Raw genomic sequence first — 23,714 nt, forward strand, 5'->3', positions numbered from 1 at the left:
GCAGCCAGAAACGAATAGCTTGTCCCATGCTTTTTAATGCTTCTGCAGGAATTCTACAGTTTCCTGCTGTCTTATTTTCCTTAAGCTTTATTAGAGCACCTTGGATTTTGTTAATAGTTAATTTGCCAGGATCATTTTGTGTGGAATAGGTCATCTTGGCAGTGGCCTTAATATCAGGCTCCAAAGAAATTGGAGGTGCATTTAGCAGGTGGATGAAATGTTCACTTCAGCATGCTATACACTCTGCTTCTGCCTTGATTAGCTGACCAGAACTGGAGTAGACTGCACTGGCTGAATGACCTTTCTTGACAGTGAGGTCATGGAAGTGTTTATACAAGGAGGTGCAGCCTCCTGTTAGAAGTTTTATTAAGTACAGTGGCTTTGGCTTCGGCTTCCATAAAAGCTTTGCGATCAGCATGTATTGCTTTATTATGAGTGCTATTTAGCTTTACAATACATGACCGTATCATCTCTGAAATGAGCTGTGCAATGCTCTTTAGTGATGGGTAAGGTATTAAGGAAGATCCGGGGTTTCTTGTCGCTTTTTTTTATTTTGGGGACCAATGAGAGTCATAGCATCATCAATTATCTAAGATTTAAAGTCCATCCTAATGAATTTAGCATTAGTATAGTCTGATTAGGCCTCAAACCTTTTTGAGATGTTAACTGTGTAGCATTTTCAAATGCTATTTTTTTTTTTTTAGGTTAGATTATTCAAAGTTATGCTTTTTAGTCTGAGACAGAAATATGCCAGGGATTAATTTGTGGTCGGTGTTACTAAAGCTAACAGACCAATAAACTCTTTAGTTGCTGATGGATGGTTTCCAATTCCAAGAGATTATTATATAATCAGTCATCTTTCGTCAGCCGTTGTTACTGAGCCAAGTAAATTGGCTAATTTGCTTACTGTGAAACCATGCCACAGAAACCATGCTTTCTGTGAAACGGGAGTTTTGCGAGGGAGTTTACAGGCAGAATGTGAGCAGGGGCTTGAACTCAACATTCTTTAAACTTAAAATCCAAAAACACCCCCTTGATATAAACAAAACAACAACAAACGAACCAGCTGCAGGAGGAAAAAGAGAATGAAGGCAGAAGTCCAGCAACAGAGTGAGGGCTACCCAGTTTACTGCACCCAATACAGCATGTATGATTATCTGCCCTCTGGACAGGTGACGTATGTGTGCATTCGGAGCAAGGAGCTCCTGGCCCCAGAGACAGTGTACGGGCTTTGGAGACCAGAGTGTCTGAACTGGAAGACCTGAGGTAGACAAAGAGGTACATAGATGAGACTTTCTGGGACAGAGAACGATCCCACCCCTGGTCTGACAGCCTCTGTGCTGTTGAGGAGGAGGAAAGACCCAGGGAAGGAGAGCAACTAACTGGAGCAGATGAAACCTTCCCATAGTTGGGACCCTCCTTCCAGCTAGTGTTGTGGTATCCTCTCGCACTGAGGATACCTCTCTGGGGGAGGGAACTCCAGCAGTTAGAAAGAGACAGGTATTAGTAATGGGGGATTTGATCATTAGAAACACTAGATAGCTGGGTTTTTGATGACCAGGAGAACCTCCTGACTTGCCTGCCTGGTGCAAAGATTGCAGATCTCTCGAGACATCTAGATAGACTTGTGTAGTGCTGAGGAAGAGCTGGTGGTCGTGGTACATATAAGTACCAGTGACATAGGGAAGGATAGGAGAGAGGTCCTGGAGGCCAAATTTAGGCTGCTAGGTAAGAGATTGAAGTCCAGGACCTCCATGGTAGCATTCTCTGAGATGCTCCCAGTTCCATGCACAGGCCTAGTTAGACAGGCAGAACTGTAGAGTCTCAATGTGTGGATGAGATGATGGTGGAGGGAGGAGGGGTTTAGATTTATTAGAAACTGGGGAAACTTTTGGGAAAGGGGGAGGCTATACAGGAAGGACGGGCTCCACCTAAACCAAAATGGAACCAGATTGCTGGCACTTAAAATGAAAAAGGTCATAGAGCAGTTTTTAAACAAAGGGCTGGGGAAAAGCAGACAGGTGCGGAGGAGCACATGGTTCGGACATCCCTTAGGGGAGGATCTATTAATAGAGAACTCTGTGCCCTAGTGAGGAATAGAGAACGCAAAATGATAAAATACAGGCAGGAGTCTGATCAGAAACAGTCAAATAAGAGTCCCGTTCAATTACATTGTGTAATGGCAGACAGCTAAAAGGAGACAAGTTTTTAAAATGCTTATATATCAATGCTAGAAGTCTAAATACACTGCTACCTCGATATAACGCCGCCCAATATAACACGAATTTGGATATAATGCAGTAAAGCAGTGCTTGGCTGAGGAGGGGGCGGGGCTGCGCACTCCAGTGAACCAAAGCAATTTCAATATAACACGGTTTCACCTATAATGCGGTAAGATTTTTTGGCTCCCAAGGACAGCGTTATATTGAGGTAGAGATGTAATTAAATTGGTGAACTATAGTGCCTCGTATTAAATGAGGATATTGATATAATAGGCATCACAGAAACTTGGTGGAATGAGGATAATCAATGGGCTACAGTAATATCAGTGTACAAAATATATCGGAAGGACAGAAGAGGTTGTGCTGGTTGGGGAGTGGCATTATATGTGAAAGGAAGTGTAGAATCAAATGAAGTAAAAATCATAAATGAATCAAACTGTACTATAGAATCTCTATGGATAGACATTCCATGCTCTAATAATAAGAATATAGGAGTAGGGATATATTACCTACCAGCTGACCAGGATGATGATAGTGACTATGAAATGCTAAGGGAGATTAGAGAGGCTATTAAAATAAAACTCAATAATAATAATAATATGGGATTTCAGTCATCCCCATATTGACTGGGTACATGTCACCTCAGGGTGGGATGCAGAGACAAAATTTCTCGATACTTTAAATGACTGCTTCTTGGAGCAGCTGGTCCTGGAACCCACAAGAGGAGAGACAATTCTTGATTTAGTCCTAAGTGGAGCACAGGCTCTAGTCCAAGAGGTGAATCTAGCCGGACCGTTTGGTAATAGTGACCATAATATAATTGTAACTGGACGCAGACTTACCTGGCGGTGCCTCCTGCTGGTCATCTCGGGGAATTAGCTTCCATCCTCTGGAGCGCCCCCTGTCGGCCGGTGTCATGTTGCTGGCCCTCGTGTCCCTCCCAGACCCCGGGTGACCCTTTCACTGGGTGCTGCCCGCCAGGCAGTACCCTCACAGTTTCTCCTGGTCTCCCGATTCAAGGTAACCCCCACCCAGTTCCCCCACCTTGCCTCAGTTGTAGGCTACTGCCAGTCACCGCCTCTGCCCTGTGCCAGACTGCAATGTAAGCCACTCATCATAGGCAAGGTTGGGTCTGGACCTGCTGCCTCTACCTATTGCTGGGCTGCCCCTTTGCAACCCCGGTACTTGCCTTAGGCCCTCAGCTCGGCCTGCAGCCTGGGGGTTTTCCAGGCTGGAACATCCCAGATCCTCTAGCTTTCCTCCAGCCCTGCTCCACTCTCAGTACCCTGCTCAGCTCTCTAGCAGCCAGGCCCTTCTCTCTCTACAAGCAGAGAGAGACCGTTTGGGCTTCTGGCTCTCAGCCTCTTGTAGGGACCAGCTGGGCCTGACTGGGGTGTGGCCCCAGCTGTTCCCCAATCAGCCCAGGCTTTCCTTCACAGCCTCAGCCCTTTTCCAGGGCTGGCTTTAACCCTTTCAGGGCTGGAGTGGGTGACCGCCCCGCTACAGTAATTAAATTTAATATTCCTGTGGCAGGAAAAACATCACAGTGGCCCAACACTGTAGCATTTAATTTCAGAAAGAGGAACTACACAAAACTGAGGTTAGTTAAACAGAAATTAAAGGGTACAGTGCCAAAAGTGAAATCTCTACAAGTTGCGTGGAACCTTTTTAAAGACACCATAGTAGAGGCTCAACTTAAATGTATACCCTCAAATTAAAAAAACATAGTAAGAGAACCAAAAAAGAGCCACTGTGGCTAAACAACAAAGTAAAAAGTGGTGAGAGGCAAAAAGGCATCCTTTAAAAAGTGTAAGTTAAATCCTAGTGAGGAAAATAGAAAGGAGCATAAACTCTGGCAAATGAAGTGTAAAAATACAATTAGAAAGGCCAAAAAAGAATTTGAGGAACAGGTAGCCAAAGACTCAAAAAGTAATAGCAATTTTTTTTTTAAGTATATCAGAAGCAGGAAGTCTGCTCAACAACCAGTGGGGCCACTGGACAATCGAGATGTTAAAGGAGCACTCAAGGACGATAATGCCATTTTGGAGAAACTAAATGAATTCTTTGCATCGGTCTTCACGGCTGAGGATGTGAGGGAAATTCCCAAACCTGAGTCATTCTTTTTAGGTGACAGATCTGAGGAACTGTCCCAGATTGAGGTATCAGTAGGGGAGGTTTTCAAACAAATTAATAAATTTAAATAGCAATAAGTCATCAGGACCAGATGGTATTCACCCAAGAGTTCTGAAGGAACTCAAATGTGAAATTGCAGAACTAACAACTGTAGTCTGTAACCTATCATTTAAATCCTCTTCTATACCAGATGACTGGAGGATAGCTAATGTGATGCCAATTTTTAAAAAGGATGCCAGAGGTGAGCCTGGCAATTTACAGACCTGTAAGCCTGACTTCGCTACTGGGCAAACTCATTGAAACTATAACAACGAACAATATTGTCAGACATATTGGTGAACATAATTTGTTGAGGAAGAGTCAACATGGTTTTAGTAAAAGGGAAATCATGCTTCACTAATCTACTAGAAATCTTTGAAGGGGGTCAACAAGCATTTGGGGGAGGGATAGCTCAGAGGTTTGAGCATTGGCCTGCTAAACCCAGGGTTGTGAGTTCAATCCTTGAGGGGGCCACTTAGGGATCTGGGGCAAAATCAGTACTTGGTCCTGCTAGCAAGGGGCTGGACTTGATGTCCTTTCAAGGTCCCTTCCAGTTCTAGGAGATAGGATATCATCATTAATCATGTAGACCAAGGGAATCTTGTGGATATAGTGTACTTAGATTTTCAGAAAGCCTTTGACAAGGTCCCTCACCAAAGGCTCTTACATAAAGTAAACTGCCATGGGATGAGAGGGAAGGTGCTCTCATGGATTGGTAACTGGTTAAAAGATAGGAATTAAAGGGTAGGTATAAATGGTCAGTTTTCAGAGTGGAGAGAGGTAAGTAGTGGTGTCTCCCAGGAGTCTGTTCTGGGACCAGTCCTATTCAACAAATTGATAAATCTGGAAAAAGGGGTAAATAGGTGGCAAAATATGCAGATGATTCAAAATTTCTAAAGGTAGTTAAGACTCAGGCAGACTGCAAAGAGCTGCAGAAGGATCTCTCAAAACTGGGTGACTGGGCAACAAAATGTCAGATGAAATTTAATGTTGATAAATGCAAAGTAATGCACATTGGCAAACATAATCCCAACTATACTTATAAAAGGATGGGGTCTAAATTAGCTGTTACCACTCAAGAAAGAGATCTTGGAGTCATTGTCAATAGTTCTCTGAAATCATCCACTCAATGTGCAGCGGCAGTCAAAAAAGCAAACAGAATGCTGGGAATAATTAAGAAAAGGATAGGTAATAGGGCCGAAAATATCATATTGCCTTTATATAAATCCATGGTACGCCTACATCTTGAATACTATGTGCAGATGTGGTCACTCCATCTCAAAAAAGATGTATTGGAATTGGAAAAGGTTCAGAAAAGGACAACAAAAATGATTAGGGGTATGGAACGGCTTCCATATGAGGAGAGATTAATAAGACTGAGACTGTTCAGCTTGGAAAAGAAACAGCTAAGGGGAGATATGATTGAGGTCTATAAAATCATAACTGATGTAGAGAGAGTAGATAAGGAAGTGTTGTTTACTACTTCTCATAACACAAGAACTAGGGGTCACCTAATGAATTTAATAGGCAGCAGGTTTAAAACAAATAAAAGAAAGTATTTCTTCACATAATGCACAGTTAGCCTATGGAACTCCATGCCAGAGGATGTTGTGAAGCCAAGACCATAACAGGGTACAAAAAAGAACTAGATAAATTCATGGAGGATGGGTCCATCAATGGCTATTAGTCAGGATGGGCAGGAATGGTGTCCCTAGACTCTGTTTGCCAGGAGCTGGGAATAAGCAACGGGATGGATCACTTGGTGATTACCTGTTCTGTTCATTCCCCCTGGGGCACCTGGCACTGGCCACTGTCGGAAGACAGGATACTGGGTTAGATGGACTGACTCAGTAGGACCATTCTTATGTACTTATGTTCTTATGTTTGTAATGACAAGTTCATGTGAAAACAACTGTAACACATAATTATGTTCTCTTTTTGCTACTATCTATAAGATGTATTTTAGTGAGGCTAACGATGGACATCTTTAACCTCTAGATTTCTCTGACGAGCAGCTGCTTGGAGTCTTCCTTATTCAGAGTTAACACTTTTCATGTTCCAGTACGTACAGAACCCCATCCAATAGATTAATTTTTATATGTCCCGAATCAGGTTGATCCGAAGCAAAGACAGTAGTGGCTTTCATAGCTGTTGGGATGGGAGAGGGATTGCGAATTCCATCTGATGTAGGCCTGGGTCTTGCAGAAAGATGAAAGAATCTAGGGTGAGCTTCACCCACTCCAGACAGGTTGGAGCCGCCCTGTCTGGTGTGTTTAGTGCAAGATAGTTGGGCTGCCTACTGGGAGTATGGTTGAAACAACTGGGGGGATACCACACCTGAAGCTGCTCTTACAAACTCCTTTCTCACCAATTAAATTTGAAATTGACAGCCTATGTTAAGGCCTAAAGATGTTATAATCTTTTTAAATCATTTAAATTAAATACAAAGAACATTACTAAAAGAATACATGTTTGCTGCTGAAGTTTTAAAGAAAGTTAAACCACTTGGGACTAGAGTTTGTTGAAGTGCTAAATCAGCTTTTGACAGCAGTAGTCTCTTGCAGGTTCAGAGAATATTTTCTTCATTTTGGTTCATTCAGCTAGTTCAGTTCTATGACTAGTTCATTCAAGGTTAAGAAGCCATTTGGGAGTTGAAAAAGAAGGAAAGTTTATTTTCCTCTTCCCATTTATGAATAAAAACAAGCTATGATAGGATGAAGTCTACTGCTTCTGAAATCTTGGACATAGTGACCAAACCAATGTTTTGTTTACTAACTACACATACTATTTTTGTTTAATAAATCAGTTGTAAATGCAAAACATATTTTGATAAACTGTGATAATTCCCCCCCTTATGTATCCAGCGTGTTTTATTGAATAAAATTTTTTTTTGTGCATCTTCAAATTCAGTTAAATTTCTATTCATCCAGAGATTGATACAAATCACAAGTAAAAATAAATTAATAATCCTTTAGTAAATAATTACATCATTTTGTTACATCATAAAGATGTAAAAATTACAAATCTGAATTAAATGCATATTGAGCTATATAATTGCTTAAATAAATGTGTATAAATATAGTGTATCCTCCTAGTTAGCAAAATGAAGCACCTGATTTAGTGCAAAGGTTATATTTAATGGCAAAATCAATGTTTTATTGACTCAACCAATGAAACTCAACCCTTCTTTAAGAAACTAATTAAAAACTACAAATGAAAACATGATTAAAATCAATTATTTAAATCAAGGTTTTCTGCTTGCTGATTTAAATCATGATGGAAGTCCAGTGATTTAAATCAATCCACCCTGATTAAGTTTGGAAACTATTCTGCTTCTGCAGCACATATTATGAAACAGCTGCTGCTCCATAGTTGAGGTTCAATTAGTTGCATCCATTATAATCCAAATTTGGTATTTTCTTTCCTCAAACCCGTAGAAAAGTCTCATCTGTCTCAAAATTTGGATTTTGTGTCTGGAACAGAGGTAGAATTTTTCTAAAATATTTGGAGTGAATTGGACAAAGGTTTTCTGAATTGGACGTCCTCCTGAGGCACTTGGGCTCATCAAGCTATACCTCAGACACCCACTGAGACTTCAGAGACTTACTGGACCCTGTCACCTATTCTGAGTCTAAGGAAGCTTGTTGGGGGCCAATCCCAACCTCCCTATAAGCTTTAAGGAAGTTTTTGGTCCCTGATGAGCCTGTTTGGCATATTTGGGATGGAGGTGCCTACTACAACTATGGGAGGGGTGCCCTGAGGAGTCTGCTAAATCTGTTGTGGGGTGGGGTCCCCAACAAGACAACAAGGATCTGTGTATGCATGTTCAAGAAGCCCCTAAAAGCCAATTACAATTCCTGGAGAGGGAGTCATGAGCCTATAAAGATTAACAAGAGAGTGATTAGGTGTCCTGATAAGCCTGGTAAAATTCATGGGCAAGAGGGCCTTAAAGAAATGCTGTCCAAAATCTGATACTGTACTTTCTCCCCATTAAATGTGCATCTTTGTACATATTGTCCTAATAAGGACAAAACACAGCCTCTGAAACAGAATTGCGACAGTTTGGAAATCCCTGCTGAGGAACTATGTGACCCATGCAAAACAAAGCTAGGATGATCTGATTGTTGGGATCATAAACAGCGAGGAATGCGTGCTTTTGCCCTCTCTCAACTCCATGCCTCAGCTGGTTCTGTCATTGACCTGGTTCTGACCAAAACTGAGTGATTTTGTAGGGTGTGCTAGTGTCCCATATGTGCCTGCAAACTGCGTACATCAGGAAGATTTATATTTTGTTTCTACTTTCAGTAAGCAAAGCAGAGCTGCCTTGTATAGTATACAACAATGCACTCCTTCCCTGCTGACATCTGTTAAAAAGTAGAAAATGAAAGGATGAATTCTGTTCGTGTTCTGAGGCAGGCGATGTTAATGTAATGTATTTTCTCTCTGGAGCTTTCAAGCATAGCAGTTTGTCCAGTGTATTTAGTTTGAAATAGTGCTCTTGAACAAAATGTTCTTGAGATTCTTTCCCATTAACCTTGCCTAAAACATTATTTGTAAACTGTTCATTTCCAAAGCAAGACTGGAGATGATTTTTGCCTGGAGTTGCTCTCCAAATGTATCCTATGTGTTATAGTTTTTCTCTGTCTACTCTAATAATGGTTCTTAACTCTCTTAGGCTTGAATGTTCTGACTGTACAAATCTATGGATGGCCTTTTTTGGAATTTGTTAAAAAGAAGAAATATTTGTTGGCTAGGAATAGATAAAAAAGGCCTCCCTCTTTGGAATGGGATCCTGTTTTCAGCAATTCTTACCCTTGCCAACATTAAAAGGGAGATGGAGGATTTGTAGCTGCGCCCCAGGCATTTTGCATTTTGTATTCTGTTAAATGTGTCCCAAGTCCTGCTAATTAGTTATTTCGAAATAGTCTCTCTCAGTATGTTGATGTGAATATTATGACATTCTCTCTCCTGGTATTGAACCAGGCTGATTGAATTATAACCAGAATGTTTTGTTTTGTCCCTTAGTGGTTGAATTGGTTGGGTATTTTTGTTCCTATAAATAATAGCACAGAGATTTTTGTGCTGGGGTTCATCATGAAGTGAGAGGAAAAGTGGACTGCAGAACGCTACTCCTCTACATGATCAGATACCATGGCAGTGTCTAGCAAGGCTGCTGTAACTGGAGGTCCTGTTTCTTGGTGGAATGTACTAGAAAAACGTGTCTCTGACACTGATCTTAATAGACAGGCATATGTTAATCAGTTATGTGACGTAAAAATAAAGCTATTGTTCAAAAGCCCTTATTTTTAATGTCTTGGGTTTAGGGAGCAATCTGAGAAGGTCTGAACTGTGTAATCATGAGAATGTGTCAGAGCTCATTAGTCCAAACATTAAAAACTGGTTTGGAAGAGCTTTTACATTCTTCAGGGTATGTGTTTGACTCAGTGCATCTGAGTTTTATGTAGGACACTGTAACCATACGTCCTGGATTACATTATTATTTATCCTCTTCCTTGCAAATGTAGTGCTATGCCTATTCTTGTGAAGTAAAATTTTGCTTTAAAGAATGAGACATTGATTTGTTTCCTTTAGGTCACTCCTGTGTACGAGGAGTGGACCACTATTGACTGGTATCAGTTTTTCTGCCTGTGGGAGAAGTTGCCTTCATCTATGCAGCGAGTGGCTGAGCTGGTGGGGATTGAAGAAGGCTTCCTGGCTCGCTCTGTAAAGGGAAAAATCATAGCTAAAACAGAGAAACAGCACAGGCAAATGGCCATTCATAAAAGGTAATAACAGATGGGTCTAAGTGCCTCGGGGAGGAGGTTCTAAAGGACAAATGTGTGAGGAGATGATCCAATTGCTAGGTTCTGTTCTGTATTAAAGCATTGTCTGGGATTGGCTCTGCTGTTGGCTGAGCTGTTAGCTAATGCAATTTGGATCGGTCGCTGATGAGTTTATTGATATTGGGTAAGAGATTTGTAGCTATGGGAAGTTTGGGTATGTGTTAAGAAAAATGGTCCGAGAAGTTATTTCCTTTATTGGTTACTTCTGGCCCAGAGTAGCACAGTAATGTGACATTACCACTAGCTTGGCTTGAAATACTTTATTTTTTTAAAATTTCTCTACATGCTTTTTGTACAGGTTTTTCACCAGCCTTGCCCTACTGGATTTAATCAATGAGATTCCCTTGAAGGATATTACTAAGAAATATAACTGCAGTCGTGGCCAGCTTCAGTCCTTGCAGCAGTCTGCTGCCACCTATGCAGGTGAGTCAAAGGGACAGAAAAAATTCTGGAGTTTTGCGTTATCTAGTTCTAAATATTTGGTCTTTCTAGTTTGTCACGGGAGAATATATGGTCCATCTTCTCCATATATGGCATTGTTGGCTAAAATGTGGCAGTGATAAATTTAGCCTGTGCACTGTTTTAGCGCAATCTGTACTTGCCATCTGCTCTGTTATGGAAAAGCATCCTGCAGAGGCTACACCACTCATTGGAGGAGGATATGATAAATATGGAGAACTGCATGTTTGGAAATGTAGTCTTCAAAGGCTGCATCTTAATGGTAAGTGAATATAATTTTGTCCCATTTTATGCAAATTAAGTATAGACTAATTCTATGCTCGTTCCAAACTACCAATGTGGTGCTCTCAGGTGGACAAAGTTTGGATGCAGCTGATACTTAGTTCAGAGATTTCTCAGTTGCAAAATTAAATGGCTGAAAAATTGTTGCAGCTGCCCTCAGTTCCCTCTTATTGCCCATGACAGCAAGACAGAACAAATGTCCAGGTCGCTACTCCTCAGTGCTTGCTATAGTTTGATAGAACAGTCATCTACGTACATTTTTCAAATGTTCCTGTTTCCTCTTAGTTTATCAATTTGGGACCATTTAAAACGTGCACGCGCACACGCACACACACGTAGACTCAAAACTTTAAGTCCTGTCCATACTGTGATTGCCTCACTCTGCTTATTGAGAGCCATAGCTGCTGCTTGTTTTGCCTTGATGAGAGCTAGATCTGTGCTTTGTCTGCTATTCATTCTCCTCACAGGCACATGTTTCAAGCTCTATCCTATGGAGTGGTCAGTGAGTTGTCATCTCACCCTGAGGAGACTGTTCTCCTAAGGCCACATCTACACTACGGGATAATATCGAATTAGCTAAAATCGGTTTTATAAAACTGATATTATAAATTCGATTTCATGCGGCCACACTAGGCACAGTAATTCGGCGTTGTGCGTCCATGGTCTGAGGCTAACGTCATTTTCTAAGCGTTGCATTGTGGGTAGCTCTTCGTAGCATCCATAGTTCCCGCAGTCTCCCCGCCCTTGGAATTCTGGGGTTGAATTTATTTCGCGGGTGGTTCTGGGTAAATGTCCATCAAGTCATTCCTTCCTCCGGGAAAACATCAGCTGACAAACCTTTCCGCACCGTTTTTCCTGGATTGCTGGCAGACGCCATGCACGCAACCTATGGAGACCGTCAAAGCTTTTTTTTTTTTTCTCCCGGCACCGGGTATGTGTACGGATGTCGCGAAGAGAGGCGATACTTCCAGCGCTACCGCAGCATTCACTTGCTTTTGCAATGATAGCGAGAGATAAGTATGATATCTGTAACCGTCTACTTGCCGAGAACTGGCAATGAGATGACGTTATATCTTCTCCCCCTCTGTACTGTTCAGTCGCTTGCTATCATAAGTGCCCCTGCTGAAATCGTCGGGGGCGGCACGGCAAAGCAAAATTGATTGACTCACTTGGGACTTGAGTAAAAAATAAAAATAAAAATCAATCCTCCTATAGTGTCTAAAATAAGCAGTCTGCCCTAGGAATAGGGCAAGTTGTAATTAGTAGGACCAGTTGTATTCAGAGTCACAGCGGTCCGTGTCTAGTAATCAGCAGGAGGTTGCCCTCTGCACAACCCCACTGTTGCTTCCTCCTCCCCCAACCTTCGGCTACCCTTGGCAGTGTTCCCCCCCATGTCATCTGACGTATATAAAGAATGCAGGATACAGACAGAGACTTGTTATGAGATAAAATGAGTTGTGGAGGTAGCCTCCCAGGGCTATGTACAGCAGGCAGTACAGAATATTTCTTTATCACAGGAAAGAGGGGGCTGAAAGAAAGCACCCCAGTTGCTATGATAAGACGGTTTACCAGCATTCTTATGCATCTATCTGGGAGTAACTGGGAGTCAATTTCCATTTTGTACCCAGGCACCCCCCTGGCAGCCACCTGAGGCCAGCCAGGAGCACCACGGGCTGTGGCGACAACGATATCAGTCATATTGTATCCGTCTACCACCGGGAGGGGACGAGGAAGCGATTACTGCTCTTCACTGCTGCAGCATCGTGTCTACGCAGCAGTCATTCATACACATAGTGTGATCATTGAAAGAATCCAATAAAATTATTTTTTCCCTTTCTTTCACGTGGGGGTGGGAAAATACTGAGGAGCTATTCCGAACCACCTCAGACACTTGTGTTGAAAACCTACAGACATTGGGAGCTAGCAAGAATGCAATATACTTTTCAAGAGACTGCTGTGGATGTGGGATATGTCTGAGTCCTGCCAGTACCCCTCTTCCATCCAGAGCATCCATTTGAGTCTCTGGCTTCCCGTTACGCTTGTCACGCAGGCGCTGTGTATCAGGGGGGGGGGGGGGGGGGGGGGGGGGGGGGGGGGGGGGGGGGGGGGGGGGGGGGGGGGGGGGGGGGGGGGGGGGGGGGGGGGGGGGGGGGGGGGGGGGGGGGGGGGGGTGGGGGGGGGGGGGGGGGGGGGGGGGTGAGATTTTTTTCAAAACACTTTGGCATTCGTGTTCTGTAACGGAGTTTCTGATACAACAGATTTGTTCCATATCAGGCGATCAAATCTAGTATCCGCGTACAGTCCATCTGGAGCTCTTTTGGATTTGAGACTGCATCGCCACCCGTTGCTGATTCAAGAGCTCACACGTGGGCAAACAGGAATGTAATTCAAAGTTCGCATGGGCTTTTCCTGTTACTGCCCGCTGCATCGAGTTCAGGATTGCTGGCAGCAGCGGTCAGTGGTGCAACTGTGCCGATACGCCCGAGGCCAATAACGTCGATTTCGCCACACTAACCGTAATCCGATAGTTAATATCGAATTTAGCACTACTCTCTCATCGGGGAGCATCACCAGAAAATCGATTTAAAGAGCCTTCATATCAATATAAAGGGCGTTGCAGTGTGGACGGTACAGCGTTAGAATCGTATTTAACGCTCTTTGTAAACATCGATTTAATGCTAGTGATAGACCAGGCCTTAAGACTGATCATGCACTGCAGAATCTTGAGTGCAACCTACCAGATGGCCCATCTGATCAGTCCCGTCACTGGAATAAAGCGCTGTCAAAGGACCTCTGCATGGGGATCGACAGCTGACAACAGTTTCGGTGGCAACACAAACTATCCAGTAATCTAGGAGAGGAACCACAGGTTGATCGGAGCACCAGAGACATAGGACAACAGTATGCTCTAATGCTGCACTTGAGGTCAGTAGTCACTCCTCGCTAGTTGAGGCCAGTGTTGAGAATAGAAGATGATGTCTCAGAGCAGAGCTTCACACTAGCCGACAGCTGCAGAGCACTAGGTTAGCTACGCACAGCTCTCGCGTACAAGACCAAGGCATTCAACAACACCACGGCAGTAGGCCATACCATTCCACGTGCCAGCATACCTGATGCAGTTGAAATGGACATAACTCGCTTGATCCTCAGCATTGGCTCGCAGAGTCCTCTGCATCCATAAGTGCATCACCGTAGCCTGCTAACTGGACGTCTACATTGGCTTACTTACAGAGTCTTCCTCGGCACAGAATCATGCTCATCCTACTAAGAACACGGAAATATCAAACCTTCTGAGCATCCCAAGATGCCAGCCTATACACCTGCAATGCGCATTTATCTTATCTAATGGACACCAGCATCTTAAAACTCATCATTCAGACAGTATCACTCTTGAGAGGGGACTCACCATATCTTTCTCGCGAGAGACATGCATCCACACACAGGCCTACATAGGTTAATTCAAGGGTAATGGACAACGATCCAGATAGTAATGCGAGCCAGGCCTGAGCATGTCATTATCACCTGTTCATAGAGCCGGCTCCTTGAAGCACCAATTCCTCCATGGCCATGATGTATACTCATCTCAGCTCTCAGGCTCTCTCACTCACGCACAGAACAAGACGCACAGGATGTCACCACACTCATTAAGACCATGTCTGCGCGGATCCGTCCTTGCAATTGTCCACTCGGGACAGATGACTCATTGAGACCATACCCGTCGCCCATGCCAGTCCAGTATCGCAATACTCATCATCCCTTCTTACCTCTCGAGGCGGCTAAGAGACTCCACCCAATCACATCAGTACGGGATGTGACTGTCCAGCGCACACTCATAATGGATCACTGAATCATGATCGAAAGCATCAGATCACTGCGCTAGCTGGGATAGTGGAACCAAGCAGCATATTCATGTCTCTTGTCCTTACATCAGTCATCTTCATTGCTGTTACTCTAGATATAGGTGAATTACCCGTCTCACCTACGATCCAGCATCGCGCAGATAGGCTTTAGTAGCACTATCAGGAACTCAGCGTCATTCTAGACACCTCGAGGTGGCACCTTGAAGAATTCAGAACAATTAACAGTCATTCAAGATCCTTAGCAGAGCCGAGTTACGTCACATATTATACAAGGGTATACTTTGACCCTCGCAAGATCATAATGGCATATTAATTGGTCATGCTCGGATTCAGTCATACTCACAGCATGCGGAGGCCGGCTACCCCAAAGCGATGTGACGAAAAAGATCAATGCCCCCAGCGCAGAATTGTTCTCTCGACCGGAATCTAAGCACACTTCTATGGCTTCCGCCCAACTTGAGCATCAGTGAAGAGATGCCTGTGTTCTAGCGACGGTCACAAACTCCACAGAGAGGACCATACAATAACTCTCTCCGTCCACACGTTCCCACTTTAGGATGTGAAGAGCGGACCTTTCGGTCCATATAGATCATTCACCATGGAATTGGGAAGCCATCCTGAACCTGGAGTAACAAAGGGATCCTGGGTCCAAGGAATGATCATCTTCAATCATAACATTATGAGCTGATGATCATTCGCTATCCTGCATCTGGTCTCTACATAAATCCACAGTGCATAATTTGATGACAGAACGACATCTGCACATGTTAAACAAACAAGAGGTGCCTGCTCATCAGCCTGTATCAACTTCATGGCATAACCCGCTGAAACAGCCCTCCGCCTACTGGAGTAACAACAATCTGACAGAATGTAGACAAACAATCCATCATAACCACGAGTGTTGCCTGTGTAGGTCCATCATACACCTAATATCCCAACACTGGGAAATCTGGGATAGAGGTGTTTGCCTCATAGACAACAAGAAATGTCCAGCCTTCTTATGTTTCGGAGAAGGCACAAGCTTCAGGCTTTGCTACAAGATGCCTTGTTCACTTGGTGGATCCTGGAGAACCCGGGTGTACTTACTATTGCGCAGTTCTCTTGATCGCCAGGTAATCTGTAAGATCAGCCGGACATGAGGCAAAATAGTCCAATCAGCTCCTGTTCAAGGATAGTTGCGGCTAACAGATCTTTCTGAATATCCAATTTACCTAGTTATTTCCGCATACCGAGGTCAGATACTTGTTCTGTGATCTTGAGTCTATGCCATTACAGGCTGGATGTTGCTGGTAATACTAATCGAGATCCTGCTTCAGGTCTGAGAAAATCTCTCCTACAAAACAGGAACTCTCAAAGAAGAACTATTTCCTACTAATTGAAAAGACCTTTCTCCAGCAGGGGCAAACCCTACATGCAGTCTTGACCCGGGCTCTCCATCATGTACAAGATCTGACTACTTCTCAGGATTTAAACAACTGGGTCTTTTCAATTCAACTGCCATCCAAGGTTATCTGCAGCGCAATTCAATGTCATCTCACGTGTCGAACTGTCAATATTTTTCACAACTCCATAATAATAGATTCTGAAGGGCTAGTACCCTTTTGGCAAAACCCTTGGACCCTTGAGCAGACTTGCATGAATGTGCTTACACTAATACCGGCGAATCGGGTAGCCGCCTCCTTGAATCAGTCTTCTAGTTATAATTTCAGCCAGCAGGATCAGGTGGACGCTGGCCAACTCTTAACCTGTGATATCCCTTAAACACGTTCAATTGAGGACAGGGTTGGTGGTGATCCTCATTCCAGATTAAACCTAAAGATGATTTGAAGTTTCACAAATACCTTAAATCATTCCATCCGAAGCGAAATATGGATCCAATTTGACATTGTATTTGGCAGCGTGCTGCTCATGTCTTTTCGCCACCTCTCAGGTCTCCATTGCTGCAGTCAGCGAGATTAATAATTAACATTTTTCATTTCAATTTTCAAGATTTTTTTGATATTTACAGAACAAATTTCATGTAGAGCCTCATCATTCCTAGTCTTTGTTGTTTGTTCAGCTTTTCTGTGTTGCCTCTTCGAAGGACTTACTATCTCTCCGTCAGAGGATCGGATCATACATTGATAAGTATTGTGGCTTCCAGCTGGGAGTACATGGCTAGGGTGGACTGCCACCCATATGTAATCTCACTCCACTAAGAGCATCAACCCATTCTTGCTTTGTACGGAACATCTGGTCAGTAGTCAGAAGTGGTTAGGTAAAGCGCACATCACATGCAGTACATCAATTAACTGTTTTTTTTTTTTTCTCTAGAACAACCGTGCCCTTCTCGTAGCTGCAGAGTCAGATCCACTTGGAAGAACCAGTGGTATTACAAGGCAAAATAATCATGTTGTAGGGTGAGGACGAATCTAGAACATCTCAGTCTCCGGGACCTGTTCCAGGTGGCTGGTGGCGCCATGCTTGTTTGGCACAGTGCGGATAAGGAATCCACAATCCCTCTCGCTGAACACAGACTTGATAGCAAGTGGGCCGGCTTCGCATTATAACAAGGTTTCCTAGTTAAGTTCAATGGCATCCAGTAATCCCTGCTTAAGGAAACTGTTCCTGAGTGCCTCGCCACAACTGGACAAGCAGTTACGTGATGAGAGTGCCTAGGGAGGTAGTGGGACTACAGCGCGAGTGGTCTTGCAAGCACCTCTGCCATTTGAGAGAATGTGGGTTTCCATTATATAACAAAGGTTTACAGTTTAGTTCAAATGGTCTCAGCAATCCCTGCTATAAAAAAACTGTTCTAGCTTCCCCCTGCAACTACATACTCTCCATGAAGAAGGACAGTTACTTGTGTATGTAACCTTGATGTGTTCTCAGATACTGTCCTGTGACCTTTTGTGGATCTAGACCTACCTCACTCCATCCCTGCCTTTTTTGGAGTGCTTCAATGTCTGGACCTGAGTTCAGATTGCTGTCCAGAGCGGTCAGTGGTGCAATGTGGGATACCGCCCGGAGGCCAATAACGTCGATTTCCGTCCACACTAACCGTAATCCGATATGTTAATATCGAATTTAGCACTACTCCTCTCATCGGGGAGGAGTACAGAAATCGATTTAAAGAGCCCTTTATATCAATATAAAGGGCGTTGCAGTGTGGACGGGTACAGCGTTAAATCGATTTAACGCTCTTTAAATCGATTTAAATGCTTAGTGTAGACCAGGCCTAAGACTGATCATGCACTGCAGAAATCTTGAGTGCACCTACCAGATGGCCCACTCTGCCAAGTCCCGTCACTGAGAAAAAACGCTGTCAAAGGACTCTGCATGGGGGATCCCAGCACCAACAGTTCGGGCACCAAATACCAGTACTGAGGGACAAGGTTGGCTGGAGCACAGACAAAAGCATTGCTCTAGGCACTGGTCAGTGTCCTCTCGTAAGGCGTGGTTGAAAAAATGATGTACCAGAGAGAAGTTCACTAAGCCCTCAGCCAACACAGGGGTTAGCAGCACAGGCTTGGTAACAAGCTCAGCATCAACAAACACACCCAGTACCAACCTCAGTGGCAGCATCTATGCAGTTGGAAATGCAAATGCTGATATCAGCATTGGCTGCAGAGTCCTCTGCTCATATATGTTCCAGTGCTGCAATGGAGTCTACATCTTTACCAGAGTCTTCCTCGGCACAGAGATCATCATCACTACTGGCACGTGATACCATCCTGGCCCCAAGATCAGCTTACACCTTGGGACTGCTCTTTAACAAGATATACTCTTAATCCCCATCACTGGGCCATATCTTTTTGCCAGCATCAAGCTTCAGTATTCAGGAAGAAGATCCTGTGTAATGGACTGAATGTTTCCCCATTAGAGCCTTCTCACAATCCTGGCATGGATGGTAATGGTCTGGCCAACTCCAGTGAAGCCAGCTGTACCACTATAACATGCCATCTTAGTCCTACTGGGCCTTTTGAGGACCACCTTCCCATGCCTCCAGGAGTCAATCTCCATCCCATCTCTCAAGAAAGCGGAAGAGATCCCATTCCCCATCAGCATTGCTGTCCAGCTTGCCCATCCTAGACTGATATGATGAACATCAGACACTGGTCGAAGTGGGATTAGTGGAACAGCAGCATCTTCCTTTGCCTCCTCAGCAATCTTCATTGTTCCCATATAAGGTGAATGTTACAGCTCCAGTACCAGCACCAGATGATTTTAAGACATTCTAGGAACTGCTATTTAGACTCAGATGCCCTTGAGATTCAGACTTCAGTCATTCAAATTCCTTAGCACTGGCCAGATTAGCCCTCCCAATTAACAAGGGGATACTTGACCCTGCAAAGGCATTATGGCAAATACTGGTCACCATTCCTCCTACCACCAAAAGGATGGAGAAAAAGTATCAAGTGCCGCAGAAGGGATCCAAGCACTTCTATGCTTACCCCAGTTAGGATCATTAAAAGTGTCTGTGGTTCAGGAGAACTCCAAATCCACAAAGAGGACCACAAAAGAAACATCCTCTCCCCTTCACTTATGGAGGAAGACACTTCTCATAGACTCATCAACCATGGATTGGGAAGCCCACCTGAACCTCTGGATACAAGGGATCTGGGGTCAAAAGGATATGACTCTTCACATAAATGTATTGAAGCTGTGATCATTCAGGCTATCCTGCATTCTGGTCTCTTACAAAATTCCACAGTGCAAATTTTGATGGACAACACATCTGCAACATGTTACACAAACAAGGAGGTGCCTGCTCATCAGCCCTGTATCAACTTCATGGCATAACCCCAAACAGCCCTCCGCCTACTGGGAGTTAACAACAATCTGACAGAATTTGTAAGCAAACAATCCATCACTAACCACGAGTGATTGCTGTGGAGGTCCATCATACACCTAATATCCAACAATGGGAAAATCTGGGATAGAGTTGTTTGCCTCAATAGACAACAAGAAATGTCCAGCCTTTTTGTTTCGGAGAAGGCATAAGCTCAGGCTTGCTACAAGATGCCTTGTTCACTTGGTGGATCCTGGGAACCCTGTACACTTTTCCAGGTATTCCCCTGATTCCCAGGTGAATCTGTAAGATCAGCCGGGACAGAGGCAAAATAGTCCTAATAGCTCCATACTGTTCAAGATAGTTCTGGCTAACAGATCTTCTCTGAATATCATTTACCTAGTATTCCGCATCCGAGGTCAGATACTTTGTCTGGATCTGAAGTCACTGCATCTAACAGCTTGGATGTTGGCTGGTTAATACTAACAGACTGCTCCCTTCAGGTCTGAGAAATCCTCCTACAAAACAGGAAACCTCTCAAAAGGAAAACTCATTCCTCTAAATTGAAAAAGACTCTCAGCAGGGGCAACCCAATGCAGTCTTGACCCAGGCTCCCATACCAAAGATCCTGGACTACCTCCAGGATTTAAAACAACTGGGTCTTTCATTCAGCTCCATCAAAGTTCATCTAGCAGCAATTTCTCATGTCTCTCACTTGTCCAATACTGTTCAATCTTTTCACAACCCAGAATATATAGATTTCTGAAAGGGCTAGTTAACCTTGCAAAACCTCTTGGAGCCCCTTTTGAGCCACTTGCAGAATGTGCTTACACCACGGTACCCTTGAATCAGTCTTCCTAGTTACCATAATTTCAGCCAGCAGGATCAGTGAGCTGCAAACTCTTACCGTTGATATCCCTTAAACGTTTCATGAGGACAGGGTGGTGGTGAGTCCTCATCCAGAATTTAAACCTAAGATGATCTTGAAGTTTCACTTAAATCATTCCATCAACTTGCCTGTCTTCTTCCCCAGGCTTCATTCTGAGTCAGGAGAAAAACATTTTTACATTTTAAATGTTTCAAGATTTTTATTGTATTATCTTGACAGAACAAATTCCATTAGACTATCATCCTGTCTCTTTGTTGTTGTTGTTTCTGGGCCTTCGAAGGATCAAACTATCTCCTTCCAGAGGATATGGATCATACATTGTATATTGCTGTGCTACCAGATGGCTGATGTACTGCCCCCATATGTAAAGCTCACTCCACTAGAGCACAAGCTACATCTTCCACTTTTAGGAACATTTCAGTATCAGAAATTGGTAAGGCAATCACATGCAGTACATCAATTACTTTTTTTTTTTTTAGACACCGTGCCCCCTCTCTAGCTGCAGAGTCAGATGCCAGCTTTGGAAGAGTGGTATTACAGCCATTGTTTAAGACAATCTAGACTCCTCAGTTCCACCTTCCAGGTGGGGCGCTGCTTGTTGGCCAGTGGGGAATCCACGCTGACACACATATATAGGTGCTGAAACTAGGGGTAGGGACAGGGGTGCTGCAGCACCCTCTGGCTTGAAGTGGTTTCCATTATATACAAAGGTTTACAGTTTAGTTCAATGGCTCTCAGAATCCCTGCTATAAAAACTGTTCTAGCTCCCCTGCACACATACTTGAAGAAAGGACAGTTACTTGGTGTATGGTAACTGTGGTTCTTCAAGATACTGTCCTTACTGTGGATCCTATGACCTACCCTCCTCCATCCCTGCTTTTTTGGAGTGCTTCATGTCTGGGACTTGGAATTGGCAAGGGAACTGAGGGATGGTTGTGGCTGCCCTGTCTTTAACGCCTTTGGATGAGAGGCTCGAGGACATGTATTGCACAGATGCAGCCCCAAACGACACTGCTATTGCAAAGATACAGTGCTCATCCACATGGATTGCATGCACACCACGGAGTGGGATCCACACTGACTACAACATATTGAAGAACCACAATTGCTGTAAGTAACCATTTTTTCTATCCCTTGTAACTGTGTTCAAGACCCACAGGGAAATAGTGAAATTTATAGACAAAATAAGTCAAATATAAAAAGTAAACAAACAAAGTCTCTTTTCTCTCAGTTACAGTGATGTTAGGTGGTGGTAGTAAAAATAGACAAAATGCCAGATTTAGTATTTTTCTCAACCTATGTATTATATAACTTTTTTAACATTAGCTTTAATAAAAATTTTAAATCTGTTTAATCTGTATTGCAGTAGCACCTAGAGACCTCTATCATAGTTCAGGACCCCATTGTGCTAACTGTTTAATTTTTAGGTTGAAAGCTAGTATCAAGAGGATCTATCCAGAAGGAGCCAGCTTCATTGATTTGATTCAGACTTCATCCTTTGTTATAGGCAAGAAAAGAGTAGGACTTCTTTTAGAAAGGTCCATAATAAAAATTTTCTTTTTAAAGTCTCTTTGAAAGTTGTTCTGTAATAGTACGGAGAGGTGAGATTTGGAGAGGATGGAACAGTATGTATTGTGCTGCAAGTTATAGAGTCAGAATGAACTCTTGGATTGTTATGTTGTAGAGGCAGGCTTCTTTCCTTACAGACACTTGAAGTTTCGATATTTTTTTAAGATTTTGGTACTTTTGTTCATTTGCGCCATGAACAAAAGAAACATGGTCTAATGCATAGCTTTTGCTGCAACATTTAAGAAAAACATGAGTTTTTAATCCTCTTTAAGAGTGGTTCTCAAACTTTTTTTTTTCACGGACCACTTGAAAATTTCTGCGGGTCTCGGCGGGCCACTTAATGATCTTCCAAATGTGGTTTGTACCGATAGCTAACTATTGTAAAGCACTTTGGATAAAAGCACCATGTAAAAAAAACCTTAATAATAATAAACTGTTCTACAAGTAAAAGCACAGAACTCATATTTTAATATCCATAGTCTTACCTTTCTGATGCAATGGATGTGCCCTCTCTCCTCCACCACAGCAGCCCCCGAGCTGAGGCTGGGAAGGAGGGGCATCTCTTCTCGGCAGCTGCAGCCCTGGAGCTGGACTTTCTCTGGCTGCCGCAGCCCCGCACATACCAAATTCCCCCCACCCCCCTTCTCATCCCACTGCCCTCTCCCTCCCACCCCTATTCCCCCCCTAAGACCGCCACCTCACATTACATGTGCATATTCTCCAGGGTCAGGCATCTAATTTTTGGAGCCATGCCTGCATGGCTCCACTAATTAGGTGGGTGGCCTTTCATTCTCATGTTCAGTCGCCCAGGTGCACACCTTAGAGGGAAATATCCACGGACCATCTGAATAGAGCTCGCGGACCCACTTGTGGTCCACAGATCACAGTTTGAGGACCTCTGCTCTTCAACAATAACTGAATATTTAACATCTGGGCAACTCTGTTAATACAATGTTAAGGTTTCAAAAGTCAGGATGTGCCAAAGCTAAGGCTGAATGAATATGAATGTGCAACCTTAATTTCCCCCCAAGTGTGTATACATCATGATAGTTATTAAGTATCTGAGAACATGCTAATTTTTTTTTTTACTATTTATTTAGGAAGTAGTAACAAATTTACAATCCTTCACATGTAATTATCAGGAAAAAAAAATCCATTACAACTGTGAGAGACATTATTCAGTAATATAGTCATCAGATCTCTCTATTTAACATATTGCAGAGTGAGCATCATTACATCATGCATGATGTCATTTCTAGTGATTTTATTAAATTGAGTGAAATCACTATATACACTGTGGCAAGGCACCCCTTCTGCCTTGCTGGACTTAGTGCTTCCTCTGGCAGGGAAGGTCTTGGGGTAAATCAGCCCTCTTTGGGGTTTGTTTATCAGAGCCTTCCAGGTAGGCCTCGGGGCAGGCCTGAGGAGGGCTCCTCTGCCAAACAAAGGGAAACAAGTCTATAAGGCACCAAAACAAAAATGGAATACCTTTCCCTGGCCCCCTCACTGGGGCAAGTGTTGTCCTGTTGCTAGCCCTGGGGTGTCAGTCCTTCCCCTAAACAGGCACTGGGTTTTGGGTGTCTCCCTTATGGGGAGGAGCGCAGTCTCTCTCACTGGAGAAGCCTATCACCCTGCTGCCTCCAGCCT

General features: G+C 43.5%; 1 protein-coding gene across 1 annotated transcript in view; it reads left to right on the forward strand.

Annotated features, from left to right (window-relative positions):
• The window catches only part of POLQ (DNA polymerase theta), a 189,800-nt gene that overhangs the window by 64,483 nt on the left and 101,603 nt on the right, over positions 1 to 23,714 (forward strand). The window contains exons 13-14 of the mRNA XM_032773589.2: positions 9,987 to 10,180; positions 10,536 to 10,660. Of these exons, the coding sequence (XP_032629480.2) occupies positions 9,987 to 10,180; positions 10,536 to 10,660 (319 nt within the window). The remainder of the gene's footprint in view (positions 1 to 9,986; positions 10,181 to 10,535; positions 10,661 to 23,714) is intronic.

The sequence above is a fragment of the Chelonoidis abingdonii genome, chromosome 1 (assembly GCF_003597395.2).
Source record: "Chelonoidis abingdonii isolate Lonesome George chromosome 1, CheloAbing_2.0, whole genome shotgun sequence".
Classification (NCBI taxonomy): Eukaryota; Metazoa; Chordata; order Testudines; family Testudinidae; genus Chelonoidis; species Chelonoidis abingdonii.